The following is a 23593-nucleotide window of genomic DNA, read 5'->3' on the forward strand; positions in this document are numbered from 1 at the left end:
CTGTATAGTGCAGTGTTGGTGCGGTATTGGGGGTTTACGGTTCAATGTGCGGAGTGCGAAGGATGTGTGTTTGTGTCTATTTTCATGGTCATGATGTGCACTGAAGATGGTGTGTGATTTCGTTGTACAAGGTGCAATGACAATAAACTAAACTAAACTAAACTATCCATCACTTCTTGTCCTACCTTCTGGTGGTTTGAGAATAGATTGACTCCCTCTTCTTTGTGGCAGTCCCTGAGATATTGGAACACTGCTATCATGTCATCCCTAGTCCTTCTTTTCATTAGACTAGACTTACCCAATTCCTGCAACCGTTCTTCATATGTTTCTCTCTTCTACACAACCCAAAAAGTTAAATCCTGGCCTTGGCACTCCTCAGGGCAATTGAAATCCAAGTGCTCTATCCCCATGTTTCCAATTGCCACTGTTTTGCCTAGGAGATAAGATAGACTGGGTTGTGTAAGGGTGATCATCAGCATGGTAGGGAGAAAACTACCATGATGAAAAAGGCGAGGAAGGCCTCCCTAAGGGGATATAGAGAAAACACCGCCAAATGTGCTCAACATAAATAACATGCCAGATATGTTTTCAGTGATTTATGCTCCACTCCTGTGCAAGTTTCTCCAGAAATAAATCGGAATAAACTGCATGGGACCTGCTTCTGAATAACAACCAGGAGGAGCTGGTAAGCTTGATTTGACAGCTCCTTCATTTAGCCACATCTTCATTTTACCCAATTAAAAAAAAAAACCACAGCATTTTAGCTCCATCAATTATCCTCGTTCTTTCTCCTTCATTGTTCCAAACACAAAGAGGCAACGATTGGCTTCTTAGTGGGTTGTTATATAAAATGTTTCCAGCACCTTTTTCCCTTTTTAAACTCTACAGGTCAAAGTGCCAGAATTTGATTTTCTTTTCTTTTTTCTCATGGAAAATGAGCAATCAAACAGAAGGCCTGGAATAATTTTGTAGGAAGAATCACCAAGGCGAGGTGGCTCAATTATAGCAACGGTCTGGAGGTTGGACAATCCAGATGGATAACTTGATAGGATGCTCTTTTTTTGTAGTAAACCTCTTTGATCTAGAACAAACAGATGCTAACCCACTGAGTTTTTCCCCTGGTTATATAAACTATGGCTTAGAATATTAGTGAACCAAGCTAATGGTTTATCCCAGGGGTGGGATTCAATTTTTTTTTACAAACGGTTCTGTGGGTGTGGCTTGGTGGATGTGGTGTGGCTTGGTGGGCATGGCAGGGTAAGGATACTGTAAAATCCCCATTCCCTCCCCACTCCTGGGGGAAGATTACTGCAAAATCCCCCTTCCCTCCCCATCCCATTAACCTGCTTTCCAGCTCCGTTCTCCTGTGCAGGGCAACCAAAGAAGACCCAGCCAATCAGCTGGGACTCAATGGGAGGAAGAGAAGAGATGGGGATGGTGGGGCCAGTCAGAGGTGGGATTTGCTGGTTCTCCAAACTACTCAAAATTTCCACTACCAGTTCTCTAGAACTGGTCAAAACTGGCTGAATACCACCCCTGGTTTATTCCAATTATGGTTATGCACATCATAAGCTTTGTGTAATGTGTGAAGGCCCCTTGTGATTGTAATTTCCTTGTTGCCGGCACATATCTCATAATTGACAGCTATTCTCAATCTCCTTCTTTTTTTCTCTCTCTCTCTCGCTTTCTCTTGTACCTTTTCAGGCACTTGTACCTTTTCATTGCTCATGTCCCGATAACCTACATGCTGCCTGCAGTGAGAAATGAGACAACCTGATGCCTCTAGATCTTTGATGCTCACAGGAATCCTTGGCCCACCTTCTGCTCCTCCTAAATGAAGTTGAGTTGGTGTCCTTCCGAGGATAAATGCTCATTGCAGTCCAGAGGACGTCAACTGCCAGGAGCATGTCCGTTCCCCCTCTTGGCCTGCAAACCCAGATTCTGATGGATGGCGGACGGTGGTGACACCATGTAGAAGGTGCTGAAGGGGGTGTCCTAACTGAGTTGCAATGGTTTTATACACTTCCCCATTTCCTAACGGCTTTCTTTCTGCACTGCATTCCTTCTCCTGGGGCTTAATCTTCCCATGCTATTGGCTCGGGGACCGGCTCCTGGCTTCGTTTGTGCCTACCACTTACGAGAAACGGCAAAGGGGAGATGACCCGTGCTACTTCCATGCTCTCTGCATCATCATCACCACGCCCATCTACTTAGCATTGCTGGTGGTGTCCCTTCCTTTTGCCCTGATCGGCTTCCTGTTATGGTCCCCTCTGCAGTCCGTGAGACATCCATACATTTATTCCAGGCTACAGGACAAAAGCCAGATCAACGGATCCTCCTTACTCACTGAGTGGAAGGCGGCCAACAATGGGAAAAGCTTTTGTTTTAGCAGTGCCAACGTCTGCTTGCTGCCAGACTCCTTGGCAAGATTAAACAATGTTTTCAACACACAGGCCCGAGCGAAAGAAATTGGGCGAAGGATCCGGAATGGTGCCAGCAGGCCCCAAATCAAAATCTACATAGACTCTCCCACCAACACCTCGATCAGTGCCGCCAGCTTCAGCAGTCTTGTTTCGCCACAAGGGGGAGATGGCAATAACCGGGCGGCCAACACGGGCATTAAGAGAACCACATCCATAGAGTATAAAGGGGAGAACGCCGGTCCTAACCATGAAGATGGCAGAGATCCCAAAGCTGGAGGAGATGCTGGGGATGGAGAAGATGGCAACACTTGCATCGTGCGCATCGGTGGTGAGGATAACGGCCACGTTTCAGACCTAGAAGCCGATGGGATGGGAAGCCACATGAATAACAGCAAGGGAGCCGTCAACTGTTCGCCTGAATCAGAAGCAGAGATCCCGAAAGGTCAAACCCCCAACCATAAGCAAAAAGAAGGGGATTCTGGAAGCTTGGATAGCTGCACTGCCTCGCGAGAATCCCTAGTGAAGATGCGCTCTGGAGATGGCCCAGTTGACCAAAGCACCGTGAACAGTAAACTCCTCTACAAGGCCTCGCTTATGAAGAAGACCTCGGTGAAGAAAAAGAAGAATATGGACGAGCCCTTCGACCACGAGATCTCGGCTTTCTTTCCTGCCAACTTGGACTTCCTGTGCTTGCAGGAAGTGTTTGACAAAAGGGCGGCAGAGAAGTTGAAAAATCAGCTGCACCACTACTTTGAGTACATTCTGTATGATGTTGGAGTCTACAGCTGCCATGGCTGCTGTACCTTCAAATTTGTGAACAGTGGCCTGCTTTTTGCCAGCCGCTACCCAGTTATGGATGCTGCCTATCACTGTTACCCCAATGGAAAAGGAACAGATGCCTTGTCTTCAAAGGGTGCCCTGTTTCTCAAGGTAAGAGCTTTGGTGTACAGAATACTGCCCTGTATGTGTCAACAAGGGATGAACACAGTTTGCAAATGCCCAATTTGCAGGGTGGAAACTTGGAAGTGAATATCTTGCCCTCAAGAAGGGAAGCTTGCTAGAATTCAGAACTTTGAGACTGGATTCACACAACATATTAGAGGAGGCTAACATGCTGCTTGAGACAGCATGTTAGATAGCTAGATGATAGCTAGATAGCTAGATAGATAGCTAGATGATAGCTAGATAGATAGATAGATAGATAGATAGATAGAGATAGATAGATAGATAGATAGATAGATAGATAGATAGATAGATAGATAGATAGATAGATAGATAGAATGTATTCTTTATTGGCCAAGTGTGATTGGACACACAAGGAATTTGTCTTGGTGCAAATGTTCTCAGTGTAAAAGATACATTCATCAAGAATCATCAGGTACAACACTTAATAGTCGTAGGGTACAATAAGCAATCAAATCATACCATGGAATCATACTGTGGAAATCCAACTATTGTCTTAGCATGTTATATGATCCAGGTTCTTAAATTAAGACACAGTATGATTTATTGGGTGGACATGGCATGTTATATGAACACAGGGACTGCGTTATGTTAATCCAGTTTTAGGATTCAGCATGTTGTGTTAATCCAACCGAATCTGACAGATTATCCTGCTTTTCTACCTTTTGGATATATCTCTCCTTTTACTTGAGAACTCATATTTAGTTTATTCCATAATTTCCATGGCTTCTCAGCTATGTGTGAGTCTCTAATTTCCAGAACACAATAGAAATCCTAGGAATTAATTATCTTGTTAGCTTTCTTAAACTCAGAGTATAAACCCACGATGAACAAAAGCTGTCATATGAAGAGTTGATGCAATATTTAGCTTCTTTTCATGCTTACTATCCTTTGTCCTTTGAGGGCTCATACCCACTTTGAACAATTAATCTTAATTTCTTCAATATGTGACCAAGTTAATGACCCACAATAACAGTTTTAGTTTGACTTTCTGCTTTTGCTTAGTTGTGGTTTTGGTCATTTAAGTTTACAGAATGGATACAGGCTCATTCAATTTCCCTTCAGTGATAGTTTCCCCTATGCTACAAATGGAAAATGGGACATAGAAATAGGGACTGGTCATCAAAAACAGTTTTTGGATGATTAAGAATTCATCCCATGCCTTGTGCTTTGTGTGGGTGTGAGCATGCCCATGTGTCTCTTGGTTTTAATTGCTACAAGCTGATTCGTTTAGAGTATAATCCTGCAGTTGAAAGAGACATGGGGCTGTTTAAATTTTATTTATTTATTTATTTATTTTCAGTGGTTGCCCAAATCAACCAAGTGACACTAGGTAGCTTACAAGTTTAAAATTTTTAAACAATTTAAAAGACATTAAAAAAATAAAAACATCCACAAAAGAAATACATATAAACAGCAACCATGATGATTAATCTGTTAATAGTGAAGCCAAGTTATGGGTCCCTTCACACATTCCATGCCCCAGGGCCAGGTACACAGTCAGGTTTTAAGAGTTTTAGAAAAACTAGCAGGAATGTCATAGAATAACAGAGTTGGAAGGGACCTTGGAGGTCATCTAGTCACTCCCTGCTTTAACAGGAGACCTGTACCACTTCAGACAAATGGCTGTCCCTTCTCTTTTTAAAAGCCTCCAATGATGGAGCATTCACAACTTCTGAAGCAAACCATTCCACTGGCTGATTGTTCTCACTGCGGGGAAGTTTCTCCTTAATCCCAGCTTGCTTCTCTCCTTAATTAGTTTTCTTCTGTTGCTTCTTGTCCTGGTGCTTTGGAAAATAGGTTGACCCCCTCTTCTTTGTGGCAGCCCCTCAAATATTGGAATATGCTGTTACATCACTCCTAGTCTTTCTTTTCCCTGAACTAGACATACCCAATTCCTGCATCCATTCTTCATATGTTTTAGCTTCCACCCCCCCTAATCAGTGGTGGGATTCAGCCAGTTTGCACCTATTTGCAAGAACCATTTCTTAACTTTCTGAGCAGTTCAGAGATCTGGTTGTTGGAAGAAATCTCCTTTTGTTTTTTTTTTTCCATTAGGGACCCTAATCATCCTTGTTGCTATCCTCTGTACTCTTCCCTCAACATCGTATTCTGAACTCTGAAAGGAGAATATTCCAGATTGCTTTTTTCCCCTTCGCTGATTCTTCCTGATACTGGGAAACCTCAAAGGGAGCATGTTAGAATCAGTTAGAAAGGAACAGCAGGGAGAATTATTGGCAAAACTACTTTTTTTTTTTTCACCATCTGGTGCAATGAAAGTAAGAAGAATGAAAACGTGCCATCTTCCTTTCATTTCAAGGCGACATCGAAGAGGCTCTGATCAGTGGTGGGATTCAAATAATTTAACAACCAGTTCTCTGCCCTGATGATTTCTTCCAACAACCAGTTCACCAAACTGCTCAGAAAGTTAACAGCCAGTTCTCCTGAACTGGTGCAAACTGGCTGAATCCCACCACTGGCTCTGATCTGTCAGAATACTTCATTCAAGAAGCAGAACATCAAATTTCTCTTTTTAAGAAAACCTTAAAATAGAATGAAGAAAGGTACTGGTAAAGACACTGGTTCTGTTTAGAACATAGAATATCAGAGTTCGAAGGGACCTTGGAGGTCTTCTAGTCCAGCCTCTGGCTCAAGCAAGAAACCCTATAACATTTCAGTCAAATGGCTGTCCAGTCTCTTCTTAAAAGCCCCCCGTGATGGAGTATTCATAACTTCTGAAGGCAAGCCACTCCGCTGGTTGATTGTCCTCACAGCTAGGACATTTCTCCTTAGTTCTAGGTTGGATCTTTCCTCAGTTAATGTCCATCTGTTGTTTCTTTTCTTGCCTTTGGGTGCTTTGGAAAATAAGTTGACCCCTCTTTTAGTTCTTCAGCATAAAACTTTTACAAGTGTGCTGAGAGAGAGAGAGAGAGAGAGAGAGAGAGAGAGAGAGAGAGAGAGAGAACCATGAGTGGCAGATGATATTTGAGAGAAATAAACACTCAGCAGGGACCAAGCTACTAACTGAAATGTTGGGGAGGAGGAGAAGGAGGATATGCATCCTGGGCAGAAAGCAAACAAGGAGGATAATTAATTAATTTCTTTTTAAATGCATCCGTCTTCTGGAGTGATATATTTCAGGAGGAGAGGAGCGAGGCAGCCTTCGCATGAATTGCTGGCTCACAGTTTAGAGCAACAAAGGAAGGCAGGGGAGGGAGGGAGGGAGAAAAGGAGATAGCAGCTAAAATGTTGAACAGAGAGTGTGGGAAATAACCAGATAAACGGTGGGAGTATTAAGAAGGAAGCACAGAGAAAAGGCGATGGGATTCTGTGGAAATGTCTTAGAATAGCAGGAGGAACCTGAAACTACTCGGATTTTGGGGATGACATCGCATCATTTAACAAGCTGAGGCATTGCCCGTGTTTGCCAAGAGCTGTTGTGTTTGTAGACCGAAAACAAATGAAAGATCCGCAAATTTCCCACCTTGGTTAACACGTGATTTATGATTGCTCTTCCCCCAGAGTTGCCTGCTTCACATGGCAGCTATAGAAATTGAATAAATAAATAAATAAATAAATAAATAAATATATATATATATATATATATATATATATAAAGTAATAAAATATAACATAAATAAATAAAATAATAAAATAACAGAATAACAGAGTTGGAAGGGACCTTTGAGGTCTTGTGGTCCAACTCCCTACCCATGGCAGGAGATCCTATACCATTCTGAGCAAATGGCTATTTGATCTCTTCTTCAAAACCTCCAGTGATGAAGCACCCACCACCTCTGGAGATAAGCTGTTCCATTGATTAATTGTTCCCGTTGTCAGGAAATGTCTTCTTAGTTCTAGGCTGGATCTCTCCTTGATAAGCTTCCATCCATTAACTTTTTACCCTGCCCTCAGGTGCTTTGGAGAATAGGTTGAGCGCATCTTCTCTGTCATAGCTCTTCCAGTATTGGAAGACTGCTACATAAATAAATAAAAAAGAACACTTTCTCCAACACCCATAGGAGAAGCCACTGTATTAATAAAGAGAGAGCAAACCCCATTCTCTTCTAGAACTGAAGATGTCACCTAGGTAGGCAATGAAATATCTGCACTTCATTTTTTCTTTGAAGACGTTTTGCTTCTCATCCAAGAAGCCTCTTCAGCTCTGACACAATAGTGGGGAAGGATTTATATTCCTTGCAGACAGCTGGTCATTTGCATCCTTTTAGAGGGTCGTTGAGGCCACTTGGAGGTTTATCTGTGTCCACAGGGTCACCTGAGTCTCCTGGTTCCTGTAGTCTGCAATTTTTTTCCTCTGGAAATCCATTGCTACTACTCCCACAGTATTCAAAGGGTGTTCATCCCAAATTGTACAGCTAAAAGTCTGTAGAGATTCTCAATCATTCAGGTCGTGGTTCCCACAAGCTCCCTGAGAAATTTACTTGAGGAATTGACCTGTTGGTCAATTCCTCAGGTAAATAACTTGAGGAATTAGCCAACAGGTTTATCTGGGGGCAGAATATGTAATATTAAAACCCTCCTGTCCCTGGCTGTAAAAATACAGTGAATTAATTCTGTCACCCTTGCACGACATCTCCGAGCTGCTGTTTGAAGCATCTGCTTCAATTACTGAATGATTGGGATCGGTCCCCTGTGAAGCCAGTGAAACTGTCCAAATGGAAGAAGCTGAGAAAAGTTTCAGCAAGAAAGAAATTAACAGAAGGTACGTTTTTCCCCCTTAAACAAGATCATCTCACTCCCTAAGCAAGAATGAAAAGGCTTTGTTTTATTTTTAATTCAAGTGAGTGTTTTTTTTTTAAAAAGAAAGGAACTCCTCAATTGGATAGATTTCATTCCAATCACTGTAGAAAGAATTTCAGATAGTAACAAAAAATATCAATGATAGAATCAATTACGAAGGGGCACCAGGGAGAATTCATGGTTGGTCTATCTAGCACCTAAAATAAAGTTTTATCAGGCTTCAAGAGAATCTGGTACCAAGATTTTATTTTAATCTGGTCTGCATCTCCAGAATATAGTTGGTGTTCAAATCTTTGGTCCTCTTTCCACTTGTGCATATAGACAATGCCATGTAGAATACAAGCATTTTCTTTAAGACCATCTCCATATATTAAGCCATATATTTTTCAAACTTGGCAACTTTAAGAGGTTTGGACTTCATTTCCAGGAATTCCTGCAGGGTTATTCATGGAGTTGAAGTCTACGTATCTTAAATTTGCCAACTTTGAAAAAGACAGTTTTAAATCTTCTACTTATACTGTAGCTTTAGCAATAGCAATAAACTTATATGCCACTTTACAGCCCTCTCTAAATGGTTTACAGAATCAGCCTACTGCCCCAAACAATCTGGGTCCTCATTTTACCGACCTCAGAAGGATGGAAGGCTGAGTCAACCCTGAGCCTGGTGAGATTTGAACTGCCAATTTGCAGTCAGCCGGCAGTCAACAGAAGTAGCCTGCAGTACTGCACTCTAACCACTGTGCCATCAGGGCTCATAGCTATAGATAAGAACAGTGTGCTATTACATTTCTTTTTGTTCTGTTTTGGTGAGATGACCTCCTCCTCCTCCTCCTTATCTTCATCATATCCTAGAATCTGAATTGCTTCTAAATCCTTGGCAGAAAACAGAAGCCACCTCAATTTAGAGAATGTAACTGACTGGGTTATTGGAATTCTAATGCTAATGTTAATGGAATTCAAGAAATATCTTCTCAAATCTTCATTCGTATTGACAGATCCTTTGTAGTTATTATCACTCATATTTATTTGGCTCATAACCCTGCAAGAGGAAGAGGAGGAGGAGGAGGAGAGGAGGAGGAAGGAGAAGGAGAAGGAGAAGGAGAAGGAGGAGAAGAAACTGCAATTTCTCCCACCCAGCACTTACCAGAGTGGCTGTTTCATGGCTAAAACTCCCACTGATTGAGGAATTCCAGGAGTTAGAGCTTTTCCAACTGTAGAGACTTGATGCGGGCCAATGCTCTAGTATTATTGATCAAGATCTAAATGTATTCCTCCAATCTGAGACTCTAGCTTGGAGTTTCAATTGAGAAAATGCGATGTGAACATCAAAAGTAACATCAAAGCTGGTTGCTGTGTGCCAACAGGGCATCTCTTCAAAGAGGAAAACAGTCCAGAATTCCGCTAGTGATGGCATAGATCTCATTTATAGATCAAACTGTTGGCTTGCTTATATAGAAACAGAGACAAACTTACCCACCAAAGTTTCAGCATTTCGCAGCTACCTTGAGCTCATCTTTGGTGGACTTGTCAGCTTTTAAAAACAAGCCTTCTGCATTAGGCCTAGGCAGTAATCTAAATATTTTATAATACATATGCTGCGTCTGCTAATGCAAGCCTTGGCCAGAATCCACCCTTCCTGGCTGCATTCAAGGATCTTCCCTCAACTCAGCATGTTTCAAATTGTCTGCATCTCCAATCATTTCCAACTAGGAGGGAAATAGGGAAGAGGAAATTACGAAGAAGCATTTCTGGCTTTCTGTTGTTAAGCAAAGCAAGACAAATTGCTTTAATAATAATGTTCTTTGCTTTCTTGGGTAAATTGGGTATGTCTAGTCTAATGAAAGAAAGGACTAGGGGAGATATGATAGCAGGATTCCAATATCTGGCACAAAGAAGAGGAAACCAAGCTATTCTCCGAAGCACCTGAAGGCAGGACAAGAAGCAATGAAGGAAAACTAATCCAGGAGAGAAGCAAACTAGAACTATGGAGAAATTTCCTGGCAGTTAGAACAATTAATCAGTGGAACAACCTGCCTCCAGAAGTTGTAAATGCTCCAACACTGGAGGTTTGTAAGAAGAGATTGGACAGCCATTTGTCTGAAATGGTATAGGAGCTCCTGCTCAAGCAGGGGGCTGGACTAGAAGACCTTCAAGGTCCCTTCCAACTCTATTATTCTATGTATTATGTTTAATAATAATCTTTTTCATTGCTTTTCCTTTTTCTCTGTTCTTCTCAATAACTAATGTAGTAGTGATAAGTCTTCCCACTTTTCACATTCATGGGCTGGACTGATAAAGCATACTAAATCTTAGGTTTGGGCTTTGGAAGAAGGATTCTTGCAATTAGAGACCACGCAGTGCCCAAAGAAATAATCCATAACTTAGAGAGACAGATTGCATCACGCTCAAGTTAATGGTTGGAATTCCAGAAACTTGAAATTCCACATTTTTGAGTAGTTCTAGTGTGCTCTGCACAACTAGTCGTGTTCTCCAGCAATCCCAGTAACTGTAAAATGAGAAGGTATTTTTCATTTAGGATGGAAGAAAATGTTATAGCCCTCCTAATGTTATTGAAAGTCTTATTGTTCGTGAATTCAGCTAATCCCCTTCCAAATATTGTGCGGGTGATCACTTCCAACATGTAGAATCCCAGCTTTTAATATAGTGGAGTATATCTCCTGAATCTGTGGCCATGTGGCTTTTTTCCAATCCTATGAGCAGGAAATCTCCAAGGGTTTCACCTTCTGGAGTAGAAGAAGGATGATCCATTTCTCTCCTTGGCTTTCTAAGCTGCTTATGCCAGCAAATCTCTTCGCCTTTGGCCTCAGTGCATTCACCCTGATGTTTTTGAACAGGACCCCACTGTCTGGGTTCACCCCAGATGCTTAATCTGCTCAGCCAAAGACCAGCAAGCTGTGTTTACACCATTTGCTAAGCTTGGTTTATTTTAATTTTAATTAGTGTGTTTGTTTTTTCTGGGAGGCCTAGTGCATGGAGTGAAATCAGTCTTTTGGGTTAGTTCATGATCCAACACATTATGTGAACCCTGAAAATGGGTGGACTCATAAATAGATCGAGCTTGTCTTCCAAACTTAGCTGTTGTGGAATGATGGTGATAAATACCTTTGCAGGAAGCCATCATTGCCAGCCCACAAGCTAATAGTCTGAAGACCCTGCTCAGAATCACTTCTGCAGTCCGGCCAGCCACAATCACAAACACCTTATGGCTTGGTGGCAATAAAATGGCATTCTAAGATCTTCCACCAATTATTAAGCTACCCAATTGGAAGTCCCCGGAGAACCTTCTAATAGTTCCTCACTTAGGGTGGCAAGGCAGATGGAAGCTTCCAGTGACTATATCTCTGCTCCTTGGGAATATCTCATCAGCACCCAACTTATTAGCTTTTAAGAAATAATTGAAAACAGAGCAATTGAGGACACCTTGTTACTACCTATTTGTGCCCCGATCATACAGGTAGTTTTAATTATTCTGGACACCACAATATGAACATAATGTTGGGACCCTAGAAGGGGTGCAGAGAAGAGCAACAAAGATGATTTGAGGGCTGAACCAGTGGTGGGATTCAATTTTTTTTACTACCAGTTCTGTGAGCATGGCTTGGTGGGCTTGCCGTGGCTTGGTGGGCATGACATGGGAAGGTTACTGCAAAATCCCCATACCCTCCCCACCCCACTAACCTGCTTTCCAGCTCCATTCTCCTGTGCAGGGCAACCAAAGAAGATCCAGCCGATCAGCTGGGACTCGGGAGGAAGAGAAAAGATGGGGGCGGGGCCAGTCAGAGGTGGGATTTGCCGGTTCTCCAAACTACTCCAAATTTCCACTACTGGTTCTCCAGAACCTGCTGAATACCACCTCTGGGCTGAACCATATGATGAACGATTGAGAGAACTTGATATGAGCCATGGTGGCGCTGTGGTTGCAATGCAGTACTGCAGGCTACTTCTGTTGACTGCCGGCTGCCTGCAATTTGGCAGTTCGAATCTCACCAGGCTCAAGGTTGACTCAGCCTTCCATCCTTCCGAGGTTGGTGAAATGAGGACTCAGAATTGTTGGGGGCAAGAGGCTGACTCTGTAAACCGCTTAGAGAGGGCTATAAAGCACTGTAAAGCGGTATATAAGTCTAAATGCAATTGCTATGTCTAGTCTAATGAAGAAAAAGAGGAGACACAATAGCAGTCTTTCTCTACTTGAGGGGCTGTCACAGAGAAAGAGAGGATCAACATATTATCCGAAGCATCCCAAGGGGAGGACAAGAACTCGTGGTTGGAAGTTCATTAAAGAGAGATCCAGTCTAGAACTAAGGAGAAGTTTCCTAATATTGAGAATAGTTAATCCGTGGAACTGCTTATCTCCAAAAGTTGTGGGTGCTCCACAACTCCACAAAAATCTCCCTGGAGATTTTTAAGAAGAGATTGGAAATCCATTTGTCTGGAATGGTACAGGGTCTCCTATCTATCTGAGCAGGGGAGTTGGAGTAGAAAACCTGCAAGATCCCTTCCAAATCTATTATTCTATGTTCAGTTATTTTATATGATGACGGTTTTGTACTTATTTATTTATTTTATTTATTTGATTTGCCAATTGTTTACAAGATAATAAGTATAAATGTATACATAGTTGTGAATACATGAAATGGTTACATATAAGAAAAATAAAGAATAAGAGAAACAATAGGACAGGGACGGTAGGCACGTTGGTGCGCTTATGCACGCCCCCTACAGACCTCTTAGGAAAGGGGTGAGGTCAATAGTAGACAGTCTAAGGTTAAAGTTTTTGGGGTTTGGGGAAGAAACTACAGAGTCGGGTAGAGTATTCCAGACATTGACCACTCTATTGCTGAAGTCGTATTTCCTGCAATCAAGTTTGGTGCGGTTTACTTTGAGTTTGTATCTATTGTGTGCTCTTGTGTTGTTATGGTTGAAGCTGAAGTATTCATTGACAGGTAGGACATTGCAATGTATGATTTTGTATACCATGCTTAAGTCAGACCGAAGACGGCGTAATTCAAGGTTTTCTAGTTCTAGAATTTCAAGTCTGGTGGCATAAGGTATTCTACAGCGAGTAGAGGAGTGGAGAACTCTTCTTGTGAAATATTTCTGGACTTTCTCAATTGTGCTAATATCAGATACGTAGTGTGGGTTCCAGACTGATGAACTGTATTCGAGTATTGGTCTAGCAAATGTTTTGTATGCTCTGGTTAGTAGTGTGATATTTCCAGAGAAAAAGCTACGTAGGATTAGGTGTTGGAGTAGAAAACCTGCAAGATCCCTTCCAAATCTATTATTCTATGTTCAGTTATTTTATATGATGACGGTTTTGTACTGTAGATATTTAGCATAATTTGATGAAGTTATAACTTCTGAAAGCCTTTTTGATTGTGGCAGGGAGAAAATTAATAATCAGACTTGGGGAGGCAGGCCTGTTGGGCCGAAGGTTAGATTCTGGATTCAGATTTCTGTCCTTTCAGATTTGCCCTAGAAATGGTCAGCCATTTAATGAAATGCATGTACCCTAAAATACAATTATCAGGGGGTCCTTAAGCATCCTATGATGATAGCCTGGGAGAACAGCCATACTTTAAATACTTACAGAACATCATCCAAGTGGAAGCCACACAGATCTCTCTGGGGTGGGTGGTGGAGATATCATGCCATTACAACAGAGAAGTTGCAGTTCCATGCAGTTTTTCTCAACCTCGGTAATTTTACAATGTGTGAACTTCAACTCCCAGAATTCCCTAGCCAGCATGGCTTTATGGGGAATTCTGTGAGTCGAAACCCGTACATCTTAAAGTTGACAAAGTTAAGAAACACTATATTTAGTTTTAGTTTACTTTATTGTCCTTGCACCTCGTACAATGAAATTAAATACCATCTTCAATGTACATTATGACTATGAACATAAACACAAACACACATCCTTCACATTCTATACATTGAATTGAAAACCCCCGATACTGCATTAATATTGCACTATACAGAAGAATTCAAAAGAGCTCCTGCCCTGGGATAGAAGATGTTTTTCAGCCTATTTGTCCTTCTTTTTATTGTCCTGTCCCGTCTACCAGATGGTAATAGTTGAAAAAAGGGTGCCTAGGATGAGATGGATCTTTGAGGATGTTTTGAACTTCCTTAAGGCAGTGGGAGCTATAAAGCTCTTCCAAAGAGGGGAGAGGACAACCCATGATCCTCTGGGCAATGACGTTCACCCTCTGGAGTGCTGTCCTATCTGCCCCTGTGCAATTGGCAAACCATACAGAGGTGCAGTAAGTTAAGATACTCTCTATGATGCAGCGGTAGAAGGTCATCAGCAGTTTTTTCTTTCAGTTGTTGTTTTCTGAAAAGTATCAGGTAGTGTAATCTCTGCTGGGCCCTTTTGACCAGGGCTGCAATGTGAGCACCCCAGGTCAGGTCCTCTTTTATGGTAACACCCAGAAACTTAAAACTGGCCACTTGCTCCACTCTGTCTCCATTGATAAGCAAGGGCTGGAGGTCTGATCTGTTCCTTCTATATAGTCCACTATCAGCTCCTTGGTCTTATTGGTGTTGAGGACCAAGTTATTGCCTCCACACCACAAAAGCAACCGGTCCACCTCATCTCTGTAGGCAGACTCACCCCCCTTGGAGATGAGATCCACCACTGTTGTATCATCTGCAAATTTAGTAATAGTATTATTACTATAATAGCTGAAAAGTTAGATGGTATTATTTGATCCAAGAAAATCCAAAGACACCGACTGTGCAGCAACCTTACCGAGAGGAGCCAAAAACATAGGAGAGAGGCAATTCCTTTACGTATTCTTCTTGTAAAGAAAAAATCCTGGACATTTCTTGGGCTGGAAATTCTCACCCCTGTTCATGCTGGACAGGGAATTTTGGAAGTTGCAGTCCATCCACACTTAGGGCTAAAATCTCATCTTCAGAACCTTTGTTGAGTGTCCTCTTCTGAACTTCTTATATTTGACAGTTAACCTGCATGTTTCGGTCTTTGGAAAAACCGAGCTTCCATTTCTCTCTGTTTCGTTCTTCCTTCTAACGATCTTTTCGCCATTTCATCTTACGTTTCTTTAGCTCCCCCCCCCCCAAGAATAATTTTCCACCCATCTGGTGACCCCAAATTCCACAAAAAGGGGGGGGGGGGGTGTTTACCCCAGCCACCGGGTATTCCAACTGAATGGGAAAGAAAGCAACTGGCCAACGATTGCAGCTCTTCCCATTAACATTTCATACTTACATTTCATTCTCTTTTAACACGTTTAAATAATAGATCAACTTAGCATAACTAACAGGGCGGCTTTATAAAGCACAAGAAGAAGTCTCTGTAAGCAAGCATGCCAAACTCATAAAAAAATGGATTTTTTGCAAATGTTGTTTAGACCCAGTTTGAAGCCAATCATGTGGTGGGCACTCAGCGTAGAAGCAGGGAAGGCAAAGGAAAACCTTTCAAAAGCTTTAGGTTGGAAATGGCTTTGTGTGTGTGTGTGTGTGTGTGTGTGTGTGTGTGTGTGTGTGTGTGTGTGTGTGTGTATTTTAGCCGGTGCCATAATGGCTTTGCCACACAACTCTCCAGAAAGGCTCACTCAGCTCCCACTGTGCAGCTTTGCTAGAGAAATATGCATCCTAGAAATGGTCTCCTTTCTAAAGTTACAATCCCTGGAATACAATCTGGAGGATGAAAACGTACACAAAAACCAAACTCTATGCATTAAATTAAAGGCGATGCAAAGCACCCTACATGTGGTTGCATCCTGTTTAAACATAGAAGAACACGGAATCATAGGGCTTGGGAGGTCTTCTTGTCCAAATCCCTGCTCAAGGTAGGATAGGACTGTATGCCATTTAGCTCAAGTGGTTGTTGAATCTATTTCTAAAAACTTCCAGCAATGGAGCACCCACAATTCTAGGAGGGAAGCTGTTCCATTAATTGTTTTCCCTTTCAGGACATTTCTGCTTACTTCTAGATTGGATCTCTTTTTGACACACTTCCACCCATTACTTCCTATCCTGCCCTCTGGTGCTTTGGAACAGGGGTCTCCAACCTTGGCAACTTTAAGACTTGTGGACTTCAACTCCCAGAATTCCTCAACCAGCAAAGCTGGCTAAGGAATTCTGGGAGTTGAAGTCCACAAGTCTTAAAGTTGCCAAGGTTGGAGACCCCTGCTTTGGAAAATAAGTCAATCCCCTCTTCCTCTGTGACTGTTCTGACCTAGGCTTCCCAAGATCATGAAGCAAACTCCTTGTCCCAATAAAACCCCTTTTTATTTAGGTTAAAGGGAATTCCTCTACAGCAAAGTCCCGGTGAACAATCTTCCATAAGATTTCTCAACTACAGACCTTTATCAGGCTGGAGAGTTGCCAGGCCAATATCTTCCAAATGCCACACTGTAGCAGCAATTACTTGGCAAGAAGTCAGGAACAGATCTTCACTCTAATGAACTGAACTAATTGTCTCCTGCAAACACCATTCTCCTTTTGCTCCTCTTTATTTTTTATGGGAGGGCCATTCACCATCCACCTGTGGCTTTTCTCCCAAGTCAACCCTTGTTCCTCAGCTGTTCCCTTCTTCTGGCAGCTCTGCGCATGCGCACACTGGGAACAGGCTCCAGCTGTTCTTCTGCCTCACTGATCTCCGACTCGGAAGGCAGCTGATTAACTGTCGGATGCCCCTGGCTCTATCTCTGCCTTCGACGTCAGAGCCTTCCCCAGACTCCAGGACTGGCCCATGTTCCTCCCCAACCTCCTCACTATCCGAGTCTGCCGCCAGCTCCTCTGGCCACTGGCGGGCCACAACAGTGATGGCCCCTCAACTACTGGAGGACAATTATCATTTTCCCACTAATCTTTCTGTTTGATAGCTAGATATATCTAGTTTCCTCAACCCATTCATCATACGATTTAGGCTCCACACCCTTTATCATCCTTGAATCATTTATCATCTTTAGCATTTTTGATAAAGATGATAAAGATCTCATTGATGTCAAGATTATTCTTGGCTCTAATTATAAGATGGGGGGGAACCTCTTTGATTTGTTTAGCATGCAAAATGGGGCCTCTCCTGCAGCTGCCATCAAAGCGTCCATCTGATACAACAGCAAAAGATACTATTTTGCATTTCAGGGTGCAATTTGATAGCCATTTCAGGGATCTCTTAAGTCTTAGAGAGCTGATGGAAGAAGGCTTGTAACCAGCCTAAAGGTTTAAGGAGTAGCAAAAATTTATGGAGGAGTTTATACCCTCTTTCCGAGGCCAATTACATTAGTGGTGGGTGGGGGGCTGGACTAGCAGATCTCCAAGGTCCCTTCTACCTCTGTTATTCTATTAAACAAACACAAAGGGAGACAATTTTGGTTGGAGATGAGAGAATTTCACGGAACCATCGTAGGAATGAGTCAATCAAGTCCCAATCCAGTTTTCCATAAAACTCTGCCCCTACATTGTTTTAAATGTATTCATAGTTTGAGTGACACTTGGAGGTACCACTTTTTAGAAGAAAAGGCTGAAGAAGGGTTAAGATGATGATTATGTACCATCAAGTCATTTTTGACTCTAGTGACCTCCATGACAATATTTCCTCTTCTGGTCCTTCATGTCTTCCATTAGTGTATTGATCATCTCCCTAACTCAGTTTATCTTCCTTTCTGCTGGTTGTTCTCTTCTTCTCTTTCCTACCCCTTTTTCAAGCTTCGGGGCCTTCTCCAGAGAACTAGATCTTCACATAATGTCTCCTCAAGTGAGAACTCTGGGTTTATTTGTTCAATGATCTATCAGTTTGTTCTCTCCACAGTATTCTCAGGAATCTCCTCCAACACCAAAGTTCAACAGCATCCATTCACTTCCTGTTCTGCTAATTCAAAGTACAACTTTCACCACCATAGTGTGTCATAGGAAATACCATGACTTGGATGATTCTGATCTTTAAGAATTATACAAAATATTGTATTAATCTAAAAATCTCACCCCGGAATTGACCCCTGAAACTTGCCATGAATTTCCCAGTGCAAGGTTGAAGCGATCTCCCTATTGACAAAGGCCAAAAGCCTTTTCAAGCATTGTGAACAAATTTCAGAACAGTCCATAACACAATTTTTCTCTTATGCCAGAGCATTTTCCCCTTATGCCTAAAAAGAAAATTGTCGTCTCATATTACCATTCCAAAGTCAATCTATTGTTGTGTTATGTTGTAGTTGTTTGAATTTTAAGTGGGAATAGGGAGGGAAACCAGATGAAAGCCATACAACAATAGTGGCCAATACTCAGAGAAACTGATTGCAGAATTAAATCCAGACAATGCAGGGAAATTTTACATACAGAAAAAAGCTCAAGTGGAGAAATACTATTAGATTGAACTTATTAACACGGGAGTTGGTTTTTCTGAGTCTAAGTGCTACCTGGAGGTAAAATGCAGTATGGGCAATTCTTTGACTTCTATACTGTCAGATTTTCCCCACCAGTGACACCCTGGATATATTAAGACTACATATCCTATAATTCTCACCCAAGAGAGTAGATGTAGAAGAAGAACAGGCAGAGCTGGGAGTTGGAGTTAAAGGCATCATTAGTTTAGAGTCCTTGCCTTGCTATAATCAATCCAAGTCCACACATACCCTTGAATTCTGTTGTCCCTCATCTCGCACCAGTTTAATGCTGAGCATTAGTCCCCAGATTCTTGTGTACAGTCTTCAGTAAATCATTTATGCTCCAATCAACATGAATGGAACTGGTAGTAGATGGGAATTGCAGTCCCAACATATTTGTTGCTATATGAAGACACAAGGCTAATTCCAGCTTCAACAGCCCTTTGTCATGCTTTCTTGGGATAGCTTTGAGCTGAAAGGGGAGATTAATCAGAATAACAGAATTGGAAGGGGGCTTCGAGGTCTTCAAGACTAACCCCCTGCTCAACCAGGAAATGCTACACCATTTCGAACAAATGATTGTCCAACCTCTTCTTAAAAACCTCCAGTGAAGCACCCACAACTTCTGGAGGTGAGCCGTTCCATTGATAGATGGTTCTAACAGTCAGGAAATTTCTCCTTAGTTCTAGGTTGCTTCTCCCCTTAATGAGTTTCCACTCGTTGCTTCTTGTCCTGCCTTCAGGTGCTTTGGAGAATAGCTTGACTCCCTCTTCTTTGGGGAAGCCCCTGAGATATTGGAAGACTGCTATCATGTCACCCCTAGTCCTTCTTTTCATTAAAATACCCAATTCCTACAACCGTTCTTTGTATGTTTTAGCTTCCAGGCCACTAATCATCTTTGTTGCTGTTCTATGCATTTTTTCAAGAGTTTCAACATCTTTTTTTATGTCATGGTGATCAAGGTAGACAGCTACAAGTTGCCATTTTAAATCTCCCACAATCTCCTGGTGGAGAAAGATCCAGAGCATTCTGGGAAAGCGATACCATGGCAGGGATTGAATATGAAATTCTAAAAAAAAAATCTGTTCTGGCAAATTGAGAACAAGAGCCAGAGGGCCTGACTAATATCTTTGTAGTTGCCAGAGGGCATAAATGCTGAAGCTAGTTGTCAAAAGGCATATCTGATGTCAAGACCATTTACTACTTATGGGCTCAGCTACCTCAATCCTCTCCAAAGTAAAATTAAATGGAAGCAAAAGCCAAATGTCCCTCATGTGCACATCTAGAAACAAGATATGCCTTCTGACTGGATCACTTTCCAGCCTAATCTTTTTCTGATTGTTCCCTCTTGGCACCCTGTTGAAAGTGATCAAATGTGCTGCTTTGCAATCCTTTTCTGGAAAATAGGCAGTTGTTTGTAAGTGATTAATATATTGTTGCTAACTATTTAACTTGTAAACACAGTCCTTCTTTTAAAAGCAAAATTGAGTCCTTTTTGTTGTATGAAAATATTGAGAAAAGAAGATGCTATTTTTAAAGCAGACAAATGTTCACCCATATTTTAATGCCATTAATTTCAGACACGTCTATTCCCTTGCTGTGTGGTTCTACCTTGAGAATGGATCTGCTCGTGTAAAATAAAACAGATCTTGTGTTTGATCATTGGGTTTTGAGGTTAGATGGAGACCAAATATCTCACTAACTATTCTCTCTCTTTCTCTCTCTCTCCCTCTCTCCCTCTCCCTCTCTCTCCTTCCAATCTTCCAGGTGCAAGTGGGAAGTACACCTCAGGACCAAAGAATTGTAGGATACATTTCCTGCACCCACTTGCAAGCTCTGGCAGGTAAATATGGATCTGTTCTTTCAATCATCCTTATGTGGTATGGGAAAGTTTCTATGGTTTTGACTTCATCTGCAGAAAACAGGTTGGATCATTCTTCCTTGGACGATCTCCTATCAATGCCACACATTTTGAACATAAAAATGTCGCATGCAGGATTAGACTAAGGTTTAATACTCTATGGAACAACAACACCAAGCTAGGCGGTAGCAGCCAGTCAAGCTTGTCTAGTCTGGGAAAGCTAAGCTGAATTCTTCCCGCTCTCTGTCTCTCTCAACCTCTCCAAAACAAATTCTGTTTCATGAAACTGAGGAAGGTAGATAGAAGAATTGCAGAATAATTTTTCTGCATGCCATTAATATATATTCAGTGTGCTTCAACAACGTAGAGCAATATAAAAATGAGATGGAAGAATATCAGAGTTGGAAGAGATCTTGGAAGTCTTCTAGTTCAAACTCCTGGCTCAAGCAGGAGACCCTACACCATTTCAGACAAATCTGTGTCCAGTCTCTTCTTGAAAGCCTCCAGTGATGGAGCTACCACAACTTCCGAAGGCAAGCTGTTCCACCATTTTATTGTTCTCACTGTTAGGAAATTTCTTCTTGGTTCTAGTCTGCTTCTCTCCTTGGTTAGTTTCCATCAATTGTTTCTCATCTTGCCTTTTGGTACGTTTGGGAAAAGAATTGATGGATGGGCATATGCAGAAATGGAACAAGATATGAATAAAGGAATCCAGGAGCCTCATGAATTTATAATATGCCTTGGCTTTCTTCAGTGGCTTTGCAAATTAGTTTTCCATGTCTAGCATGGCTGATCCTAACATATGGAACGTGATCTAAAGCAAGTTCCATCTTTCAGTAATGATGTATTTCCTAAACATCATGCAATAAACCATTCTGGTACATATAAATCTTTTCTAACTATCACATGAATCTTCAGAAAATGATGCCTGTTGAAAATCAACTTGTGAGTCTCATCGGGTGAAAAATAATTATAGTTCATTATTTCTTGGTTGCATAAAAGTACTTGGAAACAGCTTTGGATGCCTGTCGTGCTTAACTAGTCCTATTTCAATAAATAGTTGTCTTTTTTTACCCACAGTAATGCAAAATAATCTAAATATTATATGAATCTCATCTCAAAATAAACGGTGTGTCATCTGGTAATGCTTTGGGATTAAGTTCTACATTCAATGTTTCTTTTAAAAATGAAAACATCCAAATTAATGATAGGTGGGTGAAAAGTCACTTGACAGAACAAGTGCCTTTTTAGTAGATATATCCAGATTCTTAGCTTTTCAACATTTAACATAAACAGTTGCCAAAGGTTTAAGAGGATGGCTTGTTCTGAATAAATTGCTACATGTAGTACTGGCGATAACAAAGTAAATAATTGTTTTTAAAGAAGGAAAGAAAAGTTAGCATGAAGTAGTGATAAAGAAAATTAGGGCTATCACATTTGACCAACAAAACATTGGAAAATCATTTGATTGATTGACTGAGTGATGGGTTTAATTGATTAATGGATTATTAACTCTTAGCAATCATATGTATATTCTCCGGGATTATTTGCTCACAGCCTGGTCCTTCAGAATAAGAGAATAACAGAGATGGAAGGGACCTTGGAGATCTTCTAGTCCAACCCCCCCCCCCCACTCAAGCAGGAGAGCCTATACTATTCTGGACAGCAATTCCTTCAGCAATTCCAAAAATGGACTTATCATTTGGTCTCTGGTCCACTCACCTGGCTGTTCTCTTCTCTGCAAGCTATGAATGTGAAAACTTAATCAGTGGGTTTCTATTAGGTGTTGTGTCATAGCTTATTGATGAAACAGGTGAATACGTGTTCTGATCCAAACCCTTTTCTAATAAGACAAATAATAACCAAAGAGAACAGAAACCTTTTAATGATTCTTGCGAATCCCCGGTTAAAAGGCTGCTGCAAACTAATTAACTTTGATAAGCACAAGTTTTGCCAAAACTGTGCTAGTCTGCCAAGAATAACATATAAGAAATATTTCACAACACAAGAGTCTTCAAATACCAACTTAAAATACTGTAATGTCCATGAGGCTGAGTTTCAAAACGTCTTTGCTTCTTGCAAAGAACGTTCGCTTCACAGCTGGCTTTTATCTTCTTGAAGGAGGGGTGATTACCTTGCAGCCTTACTCCCGAGTCACCCAGGCTGTTGTGGCTGCTCTTTCCTGTGAGCAATCCTGCACGCATGCACACTTGGCACAGGCTCCTCGGGAACTTCTTCATCACTACTGTCAGCCCCCACAATCTCTGAAGGCAGCAGTCCACTCCCTAATGGTCCTGGCCTCTCACCTGAGTCCTCGCTCTCCTCAGCCATCCCCACCTGCTGCCGGCTAACCACAACAATACTAGACTCCCACAGTAACAGAATAATAACAGAGTTGGAAGGGACCTGGCTGGTCTTCAACCTCCTGCTCAAGCATTGAATTCCACAGGTTTTAAAGTGGCCAAGGCTGGACACCCCGATCTCAATTTTTCTCCCCTCAAAACGTTTGATGGATTTTGAGCAGCACTCCACAAGGACAGTTCAGCAATCAGCTAACGAAAATATACCATGCATGTAGTGCGCTCATATGCTGTTATTGGCGATTTCAAAGGAAGCCTTCCAACCAACAGCGCATTATCTTAGAATGATGGATGAGTCAAAGGAGTCAGAGAAGGACATTTACAGCCAGTGCCTCTGACTGGTTGGCCGGCAATAAATCAAATTCTACAAAGTAAGGACGAGCGCCATAATGATGCAACCCTGGCTGTATGTAGAGTCCTTGAATGGACACACTTTGCCTGACTAGACAAATACACCGTCGCACTGCATCTGTCACCTGTAAAGCTACGGATGTCAAGAGCCCACGTTCAGTTTGCATTTTGCACCAAAAGGTTTTTTTTTCCCCCTCTCTCGCTCTGTCTCTCTGTCTCTCTCTCTCTCTCCCCCACCTGGTTAGACTACACAGAAGAGCCTTTTGCCTTCAGCAGCTCACCAATCCCTTCCTTCATCATCCCTTTTGCAGACATAATAGCATTGATTCTAATATGGGCAGCTCCAGGAATGTTGAGCCCAACACTTCTATTGCAAAGTAAGCAGTTCTTAAGCAAATTTTAACCTCACGTTGTGACCTTTTTGGCCACGGCTAATAAGTGATTCACTGCAATTAAGTGACTCATATGGTTGTTAAGGCAATCTTGCTTCGCCCGTTG

General features: G+C 41.8%; 1 protein-coding gene across 2 annotated transcripts in view; it reads left to right on the forward strand.

Annotated features, from left to right (window-relative positions):
• The first annotated feature begins 1726 nt into the window (after window positions 1–1726).
• Window positions 1727–23593, forward strand: part of SMPD3 (sphingomyelin phosphodiesterase 3) — a 76849-nt gene continuing 54982 nt past the window's right edge. For both annotated transcript variants that reach the window (XM_087971658.1, XM_087971657.1), the window contains exons 1-2: window positions 1727–3353; window positions 20291–20366. In XM_087971658.1, coding sequence (XP_087827784.1) covers window positions 2010–3353; window positions 20291–20366 — 1420 coding nt within the window. In that variant the 5' untranslated portion in view covers window positions 1727–2009. The remainder of the gene's footprint in view (window positions 3354–20290; window positions 20367–23593) is intronic.

The sequence above is a fragment of the Notechis scutatus genome, chromosome 9 (genome assembly GCF_049901735.1).
Source record: "Notechis scutatus isolate UNSWTSFEM ecotype Mainland chromosome 9, rNotScu1.2, whole genome shotgun sequence".
Taxonomy (NCBI): domain Eukaryota; kingdom Metazoa; phylum Chordata; class Lepidosauria; order Squamata; family Elapidae; genus Notechis; species Notechis scutatus.